General features: G+C 43.8%; 1 protein-coding gene across 2 annotated transcripts in view; it reads left to right on the top strand.

Annotated features, from left to right (window-relative positions):
- The first annotated feature begins 6996 nt into the window (after positions 1-6996).
- ADCY8 (adenylate cyclase 8) overlaps positions 6997-18585 on the top strand; it is a 364716-nt gene continuing 353127 nt past the window's right edge. Inside the window, exon 1 of one of the 2 annotated variants that reach the window (XM_077271241.1) lies at positions 6997-8776. In XM_077271241.1, the coding sequence (XP_077127356.1) occupies positions 7856-8776 (921 nt within the window). In that variant the 5' untranslated portion in view covers positions 6997-7855. The remainder of the gene's footprint in view (positions 8777-18585) is intronic. The other variant, XM_077271242.1, reaches the window with a different exon arrangement.

Below are 18585 nucleotides of genomic sequence, written 5' to 3'. Positions count from 1 at the left end.
CTCCTGGGTATGGGGTGGATCAGTAACGTGAAATTAGCTGTCCTGCCGGTCTCTGGAGCAAGGCATAAAGGACTGTTGCTCCCTCGGTGGGCCGGCTACCAGATCCTGCGCCTCAGAAGGGGGCAGCCTGTGCAGGGCAGAACTCCTTCTGGTATCCACTCCTTTGCTACTTCTTTTCACCCTCTCTACAATACAGTTCGCTTTTGTGTCCTTTCTTAGGAACTGCCGCACGTGGGGCAGGCGCAGCTCCATGTCCTTCCGTCTAGATCTCTGACAGGCTCCCGCCCCTGTCAGGGACCAACTACCTGAGTGAAGCTCAGACAGCAACTGCCTAACTTCCTCTCCAGGCCACCAGTTTTACCTAAGTGTGAGAAGTGCCCTAATAAATAGGAGCATAGCTCCCCCTGGTGGACTGCAGTATGAAATGTGTTGTATGTTTGTGATACCTGATAAAGAGATCTCCTTCATTGCCTCCAAGCGTAACATCACTCCCCCCTAGAGGAGAATGATATTGCTGCAACGACCAGGACCCTGAGGCGCTGCATATACAGTACAGACCAAAAGTTTGGACACACCTTCTCATTTAAAGATTTTTCTGTATTTTCATGACTATGAAAATTGTACATTCACACTGAAGGCATCAAAACTATGAATTAACACATGTGGAATTATATACTTAACAAAAAAGTGTGAAACAACTGAAATTATGTCTTATATTCTTGGTTCTTCAAAGTAGCCACCTTTTGCTTTGATGACTGATTTGCACACTCTTGGCATTCTCTTGATGAGCTTCAAGAGGTAGTCACAGAGAATGGTCTTCCAACAATCTTGAAGGAGTTCCCAGAGATGCTTAGCACTTGTTTGCTTTCACTCTGCGGTCCAGCTCACCCCAAACCATCTCGATTGGGTTCAGGTCTGGTGACTGTGGAGGCCAGGTCATCTGGTGTAGCACCCCATCACTCTCCTTCTTGGTCAAACAGCCGTTACACAGCCTGGAGGTGTGTTTGGGGTCATTGTCCTGTTGAAAAATAAATGATGGTCCAACTAAACGCAAACCGGATGGAACAGCATGCCGCTGCAAGATGCTGTGGTAGCCATGCTGGTTCACTATGCCTTCAATTTTGAATAAATCCCCAACAGTGTCACCAGCAAAGCACCCCCACACCATCACACCTCCTCCTCCATGCTTCACGGTGGGAACCAGGCATGTAGAGTCCATCCGTTCACCTTTTCTGCGTCACACAAAGACACAGTGGTTGGAACCAAAGATCTAAAATTTGGACTCATCAGACCAAAGCACAGATTTCCACTGGTCTAATGTTCATTCCTTGTGTTCTTTAGCCCAAACAAGTCTCTTCTGCTTGTTGCCTGTCCTTAGCAGTGGTTTCCTAGCAGCTATTTTACCATGAAGGCCTGCTGCACAAAGTCTCCTCTTAACAGTTGTTGTAGAGATGTGTCTGCTGCTAGAACTCTGTGCTGAGCTGCTGTTAACCTGCGATTTCTGAGGCTGGTGACTCGGATAAACTTATCCTCAGAAGCAGAGGTGACTCTTGGTCTTCCTTTCCAGTTTCTTTGTAGTGCTTGATGGTGTTTGCCACTGCACTTGGGGACACTTTCAAAGTTTTCCCAATTTTTCGGACTGACTGACCTTCATTTCTCAAAGTAATGATGGACACTCATTTTTCTTTACTTACTGTAGCTGCTTTGTCTTGCCATAATACAAATTCTAACAGTCTGTTCAGTAGGACTATCAGCTGTTTATCCACAAGACTTCTGCTCAACACAACTGATGGTCCCAACCCCACTTATATTATAAGGCAAGAAATACCACTTCTTAAACCTGACAGGGCACACCTGTGAAGTGAAAACCATTCCCGGTGACTACCTCTTGAAGCTCATCAAGAGAATGCCAAGAGTGTGCAAAGCAGTCATCAAAGCAAAAGGTGGCTACTTTGAAGAACCCAGAATATAAGACATAATTTCAGTTGTTTCACACTTTTTTGTTAAGTATATAATTCCACATGTGTTAATTCATAGTTTTGATGCCTTCAGTGTGAATGTACAATTTTCATAGTCATGAAAATACAGAAACATCTTTAAATGAGAAGGTGTGTCCAAACTTTAGGTCTGTACTGTATATATACAGTATATGCCTCATTCAGAGCCATGTCCACAACACAAAGCACGGGAAGATGTACGCTTGTTTTGTGGATTTCAGAAAGGCTTTTGACTCAGTGTGGCACCCGGGCCTGTTACTCAAACTGCTGGAGAGCAGAACAGGAGGACAGACCTATGATGTCATCAAAAGCTTCTACACCGAGAACCGCTGCAGTGTGAGCGTGAACAGTAGAATGGCTGATTTCCAGCAGAGCCGCAGAGTCAGACAGGGCTGCACCCTAAGCCCAACGCTCTTCAACATTTACATCAATGATCTGGCCACCGCTTTGGAATCTTCCATGGCACCAGGTCTCACACTCCATGACGCCCAGGTGAAATATTTGCTGTATGCGGATGACCTACTGCTGCTGTCACCAACTGAGAAAGGCCTCCAAGAAAAGCTGAAAATCCTGGAGAAATTCAGCTCCACATGGGCACTACCGATCAATGCAAAGAAAACCAACATTATGGTGTTCCAGAAGAGAAAGCCAAGACCGAACCCGCATCTTCCATTCATGCTAAACAACTGCGCTCTTACAGAAACGGACAAATATACCTACCTGGGCCTGGAAAATCACCAGCTCACAGACACAGAAACTGACCGTGTACCAGAGTCTACAGAGGGACTACAGACTGGCTCCATATCTGGAGAAACTCTCGGATCTCAGAGACCGCCAGATCCTGAGCCGGTATAGACTCAGCGCCCACAATCTGGCCATCGAGGTCGGCCAGCACAGAGCTACAAGCCCAGAGAAGACAGACTGGGCCTACACTGTGACATGGAGGCCCAGGAGGATGAGACCCACTTCCTGCTACACTGCACCAAATACTCAGCAGTGAGGGACACTCACTTCAGGAGACTCTCCAATCTCTTCCCGGATTTCAGCTCCATGAAGGAGGAAAAGAAAACATATATCCTGCTTTACATACATAAACATACACATACATATACACACCCACATACATCTATACATACATGCACTCATACACATATATACATACACATAGCGGTATATACACATACACACATACATACGTACATAAATATACAGGGTGGGCCATTGATATGGATACACCTAAATAAAATGGGAATGGTTGGTGATATCAACTTCCTGTTTGTGGCACATTAGTATATGGGAGGGGGAAACTTTTCAAGATGGGTGGTGACCATGGGGGCCATTTTGAAGTCGGACATTTTGCATCCAACTTTATTTTTTCCAATGGGAAGAGAGTCATGTGACATATCAAACTCATTGAGAATTTCACAAGAAAAACAATGGTGTGCTTGGTTTTAAGGTAACTTTATTCTTTCATGAGTTATTTACAAGTTTATGACCACTTATAAAATGTGTTCAAAGTGCTGCCCATTGTGTTGGATTGTCCATGCAACCCTCTTCTCCCACTCTTCACACACTGATAGCAACACTGCAGAAGAAATGCTAGCACAGGCTTCCAATATCCATTGTTTTAGATGCTGCACATCTCATATCTTCACAGCATAGACAATTGCCTTACGACACACACACACATATACACACATACATACAACACATACATAGATATACACACACATACATATACCGTATATACACATTACATACATATATACACACATATACACACATATCTATATATATACTGTATATACACATACTGTACATAGATATACACACATACATATATACACATTACATACATATATAAACACATACATACACACACAAATAGATATACATACACACATACATATATAAACACATACATACACACATACATAAATATATATATATATACAGTATATATATATACACACATACATGTACACACACACATATATATATACACACATACATACATATACAGTACATATATATACACATACACATAGATATACACACATACACACAAATAGATATACATACACACATACATATATACACACATACATACACATATATATACATACACATTCACATACATACACATATACCGTATATACACATATATACACACACATACATATATACACACATACATAGATATACATACACACATACATACACATATACAGTATATATATATACACACACATATACATACACACATACATACATACACACATATACAGTACACATATATGCATACATAGATACACATATACATACACATGCATACACATATATACACACATACACATATATATATATATATACATACACATTCACATACATACACATATACTGTATATACACACATATATACACACATACATATATGCAGACATACACATACACATATATACACACACACATACACATATACAGACATAGACATATACTGTATACCCACATGTATACATGCACACACATATATATACATACACATACACACACATATATACTGTATATACACATATATACATACACACATACATACATACATACATAGACATATACTGTATACACACACATACACATACATAGACATATAATGTATACACACATATATACATACACACACATACACATATACACACATATATACAGTTAGGTCCATATATATTTGGACAGAGACAACATTATTCTAATTTTGGTTCTAGACATTACCACAATAAATTTTAAACAAAACGATTCAGATGCAGTTGAAGTTCAGACTTTCAGCTTTCATTTGAGGGTATCCACATTAAAATTGGATGAAGGGTTTAGGAGTTTCAGCTCCTTAATATGTGCCACCCTGTTTTTAAAGGGACCAAAAGTAATTGGACAGATTCAATAATTGTAAATAAAATGTTCATTTCTAGTACTTGGTTGAAAACCCTTTGTTGGCAATGACTGCCTGAAGTCTTGAACTCATGGCCATCACCAGACGCTGTGTTTCCTCCTTTTTGATGCTCTGCCCGGCCTTCACTGCGGTGGTTTTCAGTTTCTGTTTGTTTGTGGGCCTTTCTGTCTGAAGTTTAGTCTTTAACAAGTGAAATGCTGCTCAATTGGGTTGAGATCAGGTGACTGACTTGGCCATTCCAGAATATTCCACTTCTTTGATTTAATAAACTCCTGGGTTGCTTTGGCTTTATGTTTTGGGTCATTGTCCATCTGTAGTATGAAACGACGACCAACCAGTTTGGCTGCATTTGGCTGGATCTGAGCACACAGTATGGCGGCTCTGAATACCTCAGAATTCATTCGGCTGCTTCTGTCCTGTGTCACATCATCAATAAACACTAGTGACCCAGTGCCACTGGCAGCCATGCATGCCCAAGCCATCACACTGCCTCCGCCGTGTTTTACAGATGATGTGCTATGCTTTGGATCATGAGCTGTACCACGCCTTCGCCATACTTTTCTCTTTCCATCATTCTGGTAGAGGTTGATCTTGGTTTCATCTGTCCAAAGAATGTTCTTCCTGAACTGTGCTGGCTTTTTTAGATGTTTTTTAGCCTTTTTATTCTTGATGCTTATGAGTGGCTGCACCGTGCAGTGAACCCTCTGTAGTTACTTTCATGCAGTCTTCTCTTTATGGTAGATTTGGATATTGATACGCCGACCTCCGGGAGAGTGTTGGTCACTTGGTTGGCTGTTGTGAAGGGGTTTCTCTTCACCATGGAGATTATTCTGCGATCATCCACCACTGTTGTCTTCCGTGGGCGCCCAGGTCTTTTTGCATTGATGAGTTCACCAGTGCTTTCTTTCTTTCTCAGGATGTACCAAACTGTAGATTTTGCCACTCCTAATATTGTAGCAATTTCTCGGATGGTTTTTTTTCTGTTTTCGCAGCTTAAGGATGGCTTGATTCACCTGCAAGGAGAGCTCCTTTGACCGCATGTTTACTTCACAGCAAAACCTTCCAAATGCAAGCACCACACCTCAAATCAACTCCAGGCCTTTTATCTGCTTAATTGAGAATGACATAACGAAGGGATTGCCCACACCTGCCCATGAAATAGCCTTGGAGTCAATTGTCCAATTACTTTTGGTCCCTTTAAAAACAGGGTGGCACATGTTAAGGCGCTGAAACTCTTAAACCCTTCATCCAATTTTATTGTGGATACCCTCAAATGAAAGCTGAAAGTCTGAACTTCAACTGCATCTGAATTGTTTTGTTTAAAATTCATTGTGGTATTGTCTATAACCAAAACTAGAAAAATGTTGTCTCTGTCCAAATATATATGGACCTAACTGTACATACACATATACACACATATACACACACATACACATATATACTGTATACACACATATATATACATACACACACATATACATACACACATACTGTACAGACATACATACATATATATACACACACATACACATACATAGACATATAATGTATACACACATATATACATACACACACATACTGTACATACATACACACATATATACTGTATACACACATATATACATACACACACACATATACACACATATATACATACACATACACATATACATACACATATATACATACATACACATATATACTGTATATACACATACATATACACACACATACTGTACATACATACACACATATATACATACACACATAGCTATACATAGACATATACCGTATATACACATATATACATACATACATACACATATACTGTATACACACATATATACATACATACATACACATATACTGTATACACACATATATACATACACACACATACACATACATACACATATACATACACACATATACATACACACATAGCTATACATGTACATATGTCACATAGTAGGATTGTGGCTGTGAACTTGCAGGTAATAGACGGCCGTGACGTCATCCTCGGTGTCAGCTGACTCCGCAGGCCCCGCCCCTCCAGCGGTAGCAGCCGCTCCGGCTCCGCTCTCGTGTAATCCTCGGTCTATCCCGGGCGCTAATGCTCTCCGCTCCGGTACCGGCTCATGCGGCTCCCGGCATACAGGACCCTGCAGCGGCCTCACCGGGCAGCCCGCACCTGAGATGAAGCCCCCCATGGAGCCCCCCTTGAAGGTCAGCAGCAGCGGCAGCTCCTTGTTATCTGGAGGAGGGAAGTTTATTTGACGCGAGCAGGACGGCGATGTTCGGCTGCCGGGGACCGCGCTGTGCCGCCGCCGAGGAGTGAGCCATTGGTTCTCCTGCGCCTAACTTTGCGCTGAGTGGCCGCACCAGGAGGTGTCACAGTGGCATCTGCCCCCCAGCTGCCACCACCACCACCATCCTCACCCATTAATGACCTTAGCAAAGACCTTGATGATGTCTTCTGTAGCTGAGGTCCGCGTCTCCTGCATCTCCAAGGTCAATGTTCTCCTGGTCAGATGAACTGTTCCCAAGTCCCCTATTGTTCTCCAGCCCTCAGATGTCTGCCTGCTCCTTCCACAGCTGCTCGTCCCCAGACCAGATGTCCCAACCTTCCCACCAGCTCTGATTCCCAGATCCATCCCAGTTTGGTGAAGATCTGATGTTTCTTTGGAAGTTTCATCCAGACAGAAGATTAACCTTCAGGAGGTTCCTGACCTCAGTTTTTAAAGATGAATGGACTTAGTGCCTGTTATGTTGATAGCGACGTTTAACGGGAGGACATGATACCAGGATTATGGACCTGGGGACCATACGCCGCTCCGGAAAGTGAGCGTCCTCTCTAAGCACATAAGAAGAAGAACCTTTTGTCAGCCAATGCCATTGGCCAGTAAAATGACCACAGATGTATTTCAGTAAGCTCCAACGAAGAAAACAGCAAGAACTGTACAGATCTACCATGGAGCTGTCCGAGGTGAGGTGCTCCAGTGCCACGGATGAACTCTATACCATCAATAAGACCCCCACCATCAACAGCAACACCAGACCCAAAAGGCTCCTCTGGCAGACGGCGGTGAGGCACATCACCGAGCAGAGGTTCATTAACGAACAAAGCAGCGCCAAAACCCTCTCCTCCGATGACTCCTACACCACTAATGCCAGTAGACAATTTGGCAAAATCTCTGGTGGGGATAGACACAATAATGGGGGCACCAAAGTCTTCCCAGAGAGGACAAGTAGTGATCTGGGCTTCCTTCACCTGGACTGCGCCCCTAGTAATTCGGATTTCTTCTTAAACTGGGGCTACACCTATCGAGGGGTCATCTTCCCAACCTTAAGGAATTCTTTCAAGTCTAGAGACCTAGAGAGGCTTTACCAACGCTATTTCCTCGGTCAACGACGCAAATCGGAAGTGGTGATGAACATCTTGGACGTATTGACCAAACTCACCTTACTGATCCTCCATCTCACCTTGGCCTCTGCACCAATGGACCCCATCAAAGGCATTTTGCTGGGCTTCTTCACTGGAATTGAGGTGGTCATCTGTGCCTTAGTAGTTGTCAGGAAGGACACAACCTCGTACACCTATCTGCAGTTTAGTGGGGTTGTGACATGGTTAGCCATGGCTACCCAAATCCTGGCAGCCGGTTTAGGATATGGCCTTCTAGGGGACGGTATTGGCTACGTACTCTTCACACTTTTTGCTACCTACAGCATGCTTCCATTGCCCCTTACCTGGGCTATTTTGGCTGGATTGATAACTTCCCTTCTACAAATCGTGATGCAGTTGGTGATCCCCAGACTTGCAGTGGCTTCCATAAATCAGGTACCCAGTGTGCTTGTGTGCGTGGGTGTTTGATATGTTTCCCTGAAGCATCTATCTAGATGGAAAACTTCCCATGGTTATTCATTCAGTTATATATAGACAAGTTGAGGAGTTTGGATTCTGACGTGCAACAACTGTATAAAAAACTTCATTCATCACCTTCAGGAAAGTGGGTCATGGGCTCGTCCTTCACAGGTCAAAGTCTGAACCTGCTTCTCCTTTATCCTCCATCACATTATTTTCTGGCTCATACCCTTATTACGGTACCATAAGACAAGATCGGGGTCTAAATTTCGGTCAACCTTGTTTTCCATCCTATGAATTTATTCCTTTATTTTTCAAGTACTGAGCATTATAAGGTTATGTTTGATGCTCCCTCATACCTTGGGATTTTATTTATTGTTCTATTTGTTATTTCTGTATTTATCTATTATTTTTTTATATATTTATGTATCTCTATTTTTTACGTTTCTTTATTAAGTTATACATTTCTATATGTATTTTATTTATATATTTATTATGTTCATTTATATGCATATGCATGTATCTTTTAAGTTTATATATTTATCTATTATGTTTTATGTATCTTTTTAAATTATGTTTAATTCGTATATTTATTTATATATTTATATATCTTCTTTTCATTTATATAATTATTTATTATGTTATATATTTATGCATTGTTCATTTGTTTATTTATTTATATATTTATTATGCTATATATATGTGCATTTTTGCATTTATTTATAATGTTATTTTTTATATATATTTATGCATTTTTTCATTTATGTATTTTTTTATTTATATATGTCTCTATTATGTTTCTTTAGCCTATTCTTTTTTTTTAATTATATTCATTTGACAGATTTAAACCATTGTTATTTAATGTCCTCACGGAACAGATCCACGAGAAGAGATTCGTGTATCTCTAGGTACATTCCTGCCGTTTCCCATTATATCAGACAATGGATGACATTCACTAAGGACACTAACTGTGTCGTTAAGTGCTCAGCTCGAATTCGGCAACACATTCGTCTTTGGTCAATTAACAGATCTCTCCGACTGCCCTTGTGCTGAATTATAGATTACAGTGCAACATTGTGTCTTGGAGATCAGGAGCTCTCCAGGCTGCTGGGTGCTGAATGCACAGATTGTTTCAGAGCCATCAAAATTAGGATTCACTTGGCTCCCTCTACCGGTCCCGTACCATTCACCCATAGGAAACATCTCCCATTCTTGGAATTGAAGAATGCAATGAGCCCCCTCCTCCCATTAATAAGATTCTGGACGTGTCTCCGGTTATTTCCACAAGTGGTGCACATTGGGTCTGTAGACACTCCATTAATAAAAAACCATAGTTGGGGGCGATTAAAGGCCTTTCTGTAGTAAATCATATCCTGAGGATATATGCAGATAATCTGGGGCATAATAACATGGAAAAGCTCTTCTGGTGAATGTAGGGATTTGTACTTATGGCCGCCAAGGTAAGAAGTGACTACTCTGCCTGTAGGACCGTATTAATATCTGTGAATTGGAGGACGCAGACAGAAAAGGGCCCCTGTGCAAGAACAATCTATGGGCTCTAATGGTAGAAATGGGGCCCCCTTACCTCTTGGGCCCCAGGTTGCACCAATGAGATATGTCCACCCCTGAAGGAGTGCATTATTTTCAGATACTGCAGGCAGCGTCTACCATCCCGTCAGCCACCCACGCAGTACGTCCATACAGACTGGGATATCTTCCATCAGTTCCTGTCCTTGTGAATCTCAAAAACGAATCTCCTTCTTTCTCACTTCCCTCCCAAATATATTTATTTTTTTATAATTTTGGTTAATTTTTTTGCATTTGGGTTACCTTCAAATCCAGGACCCCAGTGATGACCACTGAGCTACCAGTCCACTGCCAAAAGGGTTCTTCAACAACAGAAAGAGGTGGCATCACTACTCATAGATGCCCATTGTTTCCTAGAAAAAAATGGACTTCTGAATTTCTCCCTGCGTAGGATCACTCTTGGCTGTGCAGGTTTTTCTTTCCCATGTACTTTTTAGGGGGCTGCACAGGATCGGTATAGGGGTGCAGGTAGACGTGTAGCATGATGGCTCACTGGTCAGTTGAGTTTGAAATTGACCAAGAGGTATCTGCTTGAAATCCTCATATTTCTCCAACCTGGGTGGGGGAAACAAATGAAATAACCTTGCATCCGTCTTGGAACTTTTTTTTAGAGGGGCACCAGTTTGGGGGAACACTCTGAATCCGCTTCCTTGGGATATCAAGAGAGTTTGGGACATAGAGGACAGGAGCTTAGGGAAAGGGAGTCCAGTAGAAAAAATTGAAATGGACTTTGTTGGTGGCACCATGCCATGATGATCACAGGAGGTCCTGGCGCTTAGCGGTGTTATGGCAGGGGTGGACACAGAGGCCCCTGTGCAAGGACAATATATGGGTCCATTGCAGTCCAATAGCTCAGCATAATGCAGCTTTGGAAGTGGTAATGGCCCCTTTTACCTTTTGGCCCTTGTGCGATGGCACAGGATGCACCAATGGTTTGTCCGCCCATGTGTCAAGGGTCTATGGAGTCTCGTTCTGAATTAATCCTCCCTTGTTTGGGTTTACATCACCCATGCGAAAGATGGAAGGAACCAAAGTGAGCTTGATATTCCCTGACCTTGGGCCCCATAGTGACTGCCTTTAGGGTGCGTATATCCGCATACTCTGCACTGTGGGGGGCCATGTGGGACAGTGCCTTAATAGAAGACTTTCAGGGTGACGTTTGACCTTGACTTTATGAATATTAATAATATATGAGAGATTATAAAACTAATAGTTCACGATACTAAAAAGGATGATACGTCGAGTGGGTCATCTGCCTTGGAACTATGATCGCCCCGAACCTGAGCCGGCCCCCCATGGCCACTTCCCTTGTATCTTGCATATCATCTGCCACCACTAGGAAAAGGTAATATCACATAGTCTTTCTTCTGACTAGTCAACTGGGTAATGGATGGGCTAGCCAAGACCGCCATGGTGGCGGCTCATAGAAGCGCTCTGAAGGAGACCCCATTATTGTAAGGCTTTATATCCTGTACATCACTAAATGACCTTGGGGGGTATATGCCCATATAGACCCCCACTAAATGACCTTTGAGGGTGTAAGGCTATATAGACCCCAGATGCACCTGCGCCCATGACTGTGACTACGGAGATAACGATTGTGATATCTGATGTGATAATCCCCATAAATAATGTAACGTCCTCCCGAACCTGCTCTCTGTATCCTTCCCACAGTGATACCGCCGGGTTTTATCAATGAGCTTTAGCTCCGAGCTGAATGAAATTCCTGTCTGATTCTTCACTCGGTGATGAGAGAACATCAGCGTCAGGAGCTGAACCTGACGGACGCAACTGCCGGTGGGAGCTGTGCTGTTCCTCTATGGTGCAGAGGATGCCCATATACCGTCCCCTATAGGATGTATATAACGCTCCATTATTTAGTATGGGGTGCCATATAGCCTTTCCTCTATAGTGCAGAGGATGTCCCATATACCGATACCGTCCCCTATAGGATGTATATAACGTGCCATTATTCAGTATGGGGTGCCATATAGCCCTTCCACTATGGTGCAGAGGATGTCCCATATACCGTCCCCTATAGGATGTATATAATGCACCACTATTTAGTATGGTGTGCCATATAGCCTTTCCTCTATAGTGCAGAGGATGTCCCATATACCGTCCCCTATAGGATGTATATAACGCACCATTATTTAGTATGGGGTGCCATATAGCCCTTCCTCTATGGTGCAGAGGATGTCCCATATACCGTCCCCTATAGGATGTATATAACGCTCCATTATTTAGTATGGGGTGCCATATAGCCTCTCCTCTATAGTGCAGAGGATGTCCCATATACCGTCCCCTATAGGATGTATATAACGCACCATTATTTAGTATGGGGTGCCATATAGCCCTTCCTCTATGGTGCAGAGGATGTCCCATATACCGTCCCCTATAGGATGTATATAACGCTCCATTATTTAGTATGGGGTGCCATATAGCCTTTCCTCTATAGTGCAGAGGATGTCCCATATACCGTCCCCTATAGGATGTCTATAACGCACCATTATTTAGTATAGGGTGCCATATAGCCCTTCCTCTATGGTGCAGACGATGTCCCATATACTGTCCCCTATAGGATGTATATAACGCTCCATTATTTAGTATGGGGTGCCATATAGCCTTTCCTCTATAGTGCAGAGGATGTCCCATATACCGTCCCCTATAGGATGTATATAACGCACCATTATTTAGTATAGGGTGCCATATAGCCCTTCCTCTATGGTGCAGACGATGTCCCATATACTGTCCCCTATAGGATGTATATAATGCTCCATTATTTAGTATGGGGTGCCATATAGCCCTTCCTCTATAGTGCAGAGGATGTCCCATATACCGTCCCCTATAGGATGTACAGTATATCACTCGCTATTATTTAGTATAGGGTGCCATATAGCCCTTCCTCTATGGTGCAGAGGATGTCCCATATACTGTCCCCTATAGGATGTATATAGTGCTCCATTATTTAGTATGGGGTGCCATATAGCCCTTCTTCTATGGTGCAGAGGATGTCCCATATACTGTCCCCTATAGGATGTATATAATGCACCATTATTCAGTATGGTACCATATAGCCTTTGCTCTATAGTGCAGAGGATGTCCCAGGTGGGCATTCAATCTGGTGATTAATGAGGCAGTGGCGCACAGGGTGTTTTGTAATGGCCACAAACATTCCCCTACATGCTTGTATATAGTAGAGCTTGCAATACCAGTTCTGGCCACTATACAATGTGTGGTGCTGTGTCATTTCCACTGTTCTGGTGTCAGTCTTTACTGCATCTCTGGAATTATATTCATAGATTCGGTTGAGTCTCGCCTGCATAAGGGGATGCAGATATCTGCAATGCCAGACACTTAACATCTAGCATATATTCAATACAAGCAGCCAAACTCCAGAAACAGCTCTTTAACCAAAGGCATCTAGTTGCCATGTGCCTTTAATGCCGCCCCCCCCCGGTTATTATCAGCCATGCCGACTGTCCACGCCTCTGAGTCACGTACCTGGTAAAGTCACGTGATCCGGTCCGAGCATAGAATTATATGTCTCGTGCTCCTGTGTGGGCGTCTATAGGGTAAGATTAAATAAAAATCCCCTATAAGGGTTTTTCCCCCCCTCGAACATTGGAGCACCATGGTAAATAGGGCATAGCTAATATTTCCCATCCGATGAGTGACTGTATTGTGGAAACACATCGGGGTGAAGGATACCGGCCTCGGCACCGTCATTCCTATTGTCCGCTCGCTCTCTAAACGCTTTCTCGATGAAACAAATCTTCCCGGTGACGTCGCACGCGCTCTAAATTAAAAGATGTCACTTTACTGCTGAGGTTTCGCCATAAAGCCGTTCAATATGTGCTATTAAGACGCCGCAATGTTCTGTGCCGTCAGTCAGCGCCGATCTGATCAAGACCCCCGTCATAATAACGAGGAGGCTGCGTATAATGAGACAGCAAAGACGGCACCATTACGTCTCCAGAATGTGACCGCCACATGATGAAAAAGCACCAAAAATGATAGATGCCACCGGCAAGTGACTGTGCGGCTGAGTTCTCCCCATAAACTTGAATATCACCCGAAAAATCTGCAGATAAAAAAACACGGCGGAGTTTTTAGCGCGTTCCACCTCCATCTCTAAGAGCTACTTGATATAAGACCTGGGTCGTGTACGGCAGCTCTCGGTGTAACGACCCGGACCAGACGCCTTCAGCTCTAGTCATAGCGCCCCCTGCTGCAGCGTAGGCAGGAGCACCGCCGACCCTCCAGGAGCAGAACATTGTGCCCCCCTCCACACTTACTGAAGCCCCATACTCTTTAAGACGGGCACAAGTTCGTGGTCAACATACAGACATCAGCTTCATCCACCTGATGAGGACACTTTTCTAATACACATGATATGGAATACCCACTGCACCCCAGAATACCATGTACTTCTCTCCCTCTGTTTTAACTGACCTCCTACTCTCCTCCACACTTATTCGTTCCTCATACAACTGCCTCCAAGATTTCTCACGAATATCCCCCATCCTCTGGAATTCCACGCCTCAAGACATCCGATTATCTACCACCCTCGGATCCTTCAGATGGAACCTGAAAACCCATCTCTTCAGGAAAGCCTACAGCCTGCAATAACCATTCTGCTGCCTCCCCACCACCCGAGCTGCCGCCTCACCACCACCCGAGCTGCCGCCTCACCACCACCCGAGCTGCCGCCTCACCACCACCCGAGCTGCCGCCTCACCATCACCCGAGCTGCCGTCTCACCACCACCTGAGCTGCCGCCTCACCACCACCCTCGGATCCTTCAGACAGAACCTGAAAACCCATCTCTTCAGGAAAGCCTACAGCCTGCAATAACCATTCTGCTGCCTCCCCACCACCCGAGCTGCCGCCTCACCACCACCCGAGCTGCCGCCTCACCACCACCCGAGCTGCCGCCTCACCACCACCCGAGCTGCCGCCTCACCATCACCCGAGCTGCCGTCTCACCACCACCTGAGCTGCCGCCTCACCACCACCCTCGGATCCTTCAGACAGAACCTGAAAACCCATCTCTTCAGGAAAGCCTACAGCCTGCAATAACCATTCTGCTGCCTCACCAACCACCCGAGCTGCCGCCTCACCACCACCCGAGCTGCCGCCTCACCAACCACCCGAGCTGCCGCCTCACCAACCACCCGAGCTGCCGCCTCACCAACCACCCGAGCTGCTGCCTCACCACCACACCTGATCTGCCGCCTCACCACCACCAGTGCTGCCACCTCACCACCACCCGACCTGTCTCTTCCCCATTATCCCGTAGAATGTAAGTCCACAAGGACAGGGTCCTCTCCCCTCTCTACCAGTCTGTCATTGTAAATGTGTTTACTGTAAACAATATCTATAACTCTGTACATAACCCATTTCTCTAGTACAGCACCATAAATAAATAATAATTATAATGATACTACGGCAGCCAATTTGGTGGCACTGCTATGCGAGTGTCACATTTGTCTCCGGGGGTATCTATTATCTATCTATTATCTATCTTTCATCTATTATCTATCATATATCTATCTATTACCTATCTATTATATATTATCTATCTATTGTCTATCATATATCTCTATTATCTATCATCTATCTAATATTTATCTTTTATTTGTTATCTATCTATTATCTATATATTATCTATTATCTATCCATCTTCTATCTATGTCATACTGTGACTGTTCGTGATTAGGGAAAGGGGCCATGAACTGTCCCAAGGACTGGGGCCCTAACTATCCCTGCTCCCAAAGGTACCTCTAAAGGTGAGGATGTTTGGGCCACCAGCCTTACTGTTCTCCTGTTATTCCTTAAACTGTCTCCTCCGCTTCCCCCAGGAGGCTCGGGACTGAAATGCTATTGTATCTACACATAAGACAGGGATAACAGGAAGCAACAAATGTACATACACTTACCAAAGGTAAAGATGTATATATGGAAGGATAGAAATGTACCAACCAAATGGGAATAGGACAATGAGGAAAGCATATACCCCAAAACAGCACGCAACAATCTCCAGTAGCAACAACGATCTCCAATTCAGCACAGTGTCTCCAAGGAGCTAGGAAGCAAAGCTTTCACTGGCAAGACAGAGAAGGTCTGGCCAGGTTTTATAGGGAGAGGTAATGACCAGATCAGAAGCAGCTGAAATGGAACTGCATGTTTTTGTCCAGCACAGAAAGATTCATTAACCTCTTCAGCACCAAAGGAAACCAAATCCATTCAATATGGGACACAAACACACAGGCTAAATGGAGGAACTGTGATTCGCAATACGTAGTTATCTTCTAACCCCAGATCTCCCAGAAGGACGTGACACACTTGTGACTATCTATTATTGATTATCTATCTATCTATCTATCTATCTATCTATCTATCTATCTATCTATCTATCTAATCTATCCATCTCTCTATCCCACAGTATCTGTATTTTATCTATATTTATGTGTCTTTTTTCATCAGTAACTGATTTAATGTAGTGTAACATCTGCATGGTACTAGAATTAATCTTTCCCTTAGGAGATTGAACAGTCAGAAGAAAAACAACATGATTATTAATAATAAAAAAAGAACATGTGCAATACCGCAGAGATTATTACAGGTCTTACTTTGTCGCTACTATATTTACCAGGCTGGTATTCTAAAGACGACCCCCATCCACGGCCGTCATGGAGGGGACATCAAGTCCTCTTTGTGCCTGTCTGATTGGTGCGATTCTTACTTTTGTGGACTCTGTTAGTGAGAATTATGTCATATATTTCTCATGTATTTGGATACTTATTGCTTATTGCCGAGGTTAGAGAAAAGCCTGAAAAATAGAGTGTCAGGGAGCACTGATGCCGGACTGACCAGGGAATTTTTATTTAATGCCACTTTCTCTTCTGACGTCTTGGCCCAAATTTTTCTGATCTTGGAAAACCCCTTTATCACTGTGTTGTAATTTCCCCTTAGTCATAGCTGCAGGGAGACATATTTTTTTTAATTTATGCATCCATCATTATCCAAGGGCTGACTCAGGTGGCTGCGCCGAGTATTCAGGTGGCTGCCATGTGCTCTTTGGGAGTCAAGCCTTACGTCCCACCTGACTCTGCTACAGCCGGATTCCTGATTGTCTACTCAGTTCCTTCTGAGTGTTGTCTGCACACTCAGTTCTGCTGTTCTTGAGTGCTATCAGCACTTCCAGGTCTGCACCGTAAGGTTCCTGATTGCCTACTCGGTTCTTCTGTTCCTGAGTGCTATCAGCACTTCCAGGTCTGCACCGTAAGGTTCCTGATTGCCTACTCAGTTCTGCTGTTCTTGAGTGCTATCAGCACTTCCAGGTCTGCACCGTAAGGTTCCTGATTGCCTACTCAGTTCTGCTGTTCTTGAGTGCTATCAGCACTTCCAGGTCTGCACCGTAAGGTTCCTGATTGCCTACTCAGTTCTGCTGTTCTTGAGTGCTATCAGCACTTCCAGGTCTGCACCGTAAGGTTCCTGATTGCCTTCTCGGTTCTTCTGTTCCTGAGTGCTATCAGCACTTCCAGGTCTGTACAGTAAGGTTCCTGATTGCCTTCTCGGTTCTTCTGTTCCTGAGTGCTATCAGCACTTCCAGGTCTGTACAGTAAGGTTCCTGATTGCCTTCTCGGCTCTTCTGTTCTTGAATGCTATCAGCACTTCCAGGTCTGTGCAGTAAGATTCCTGATTGCCTTCTTGGTTCTTCTGTTCCTGAGTGCTATGCACACTCTCACCCCCTGGCTATTATATCTGCATATTCAAAGTGTTATCCACACGCTCAACTTTGCTTCATCAAGGTACCTGCCTTCTCATTTGTCTCTGCTGGTTCAATTCAACAGACTCAACTGTGCTGCATCAATGTAGCTGCTCACCTACTAGTCTCTGCTGAGTCAAGGTGCTCTGCTGCTGCTTCTAGCACCTCAAGGCCTTCTGATCCACATCCTGCATATCCATCTGTAATGGTCCTCGCTGTTCCACATGGCATCTAGTTAATCCAGCGCCTCCGGTCCATGCTGCTCACTCTTACCTAGAACTTAATTAATTCACCTCATCAGGAGATACCATAACTCATTTACTCAAAATTAAAAAAATAAATGAATATTCATGACTAGGGTTGAGCGACCTTGACTTTTTTAGGGTCGAGTCATGTTTTGCGAAACCCGACTGTTGGAAAAGTC

This window comes from Ranitomeya variabilis, chromosome 6 (genome assembly GCF_051348905.1).
Source record: "Ranitomeya variabilis isolate aRanVar5 chromosome 6, aRanVar5.hap1, whole genome shotgun sequence".
NCBI lineage: Eukaryota > Metazoa > Chordata > Amphibia > Anura > Dendrobatidae > Ranitomeya > Ranitomeya variabilis.
Note: the sequence above shows the minus strand (reverse complement) of the source record. Positions and strands in the feature narration are given on the sequence as shown.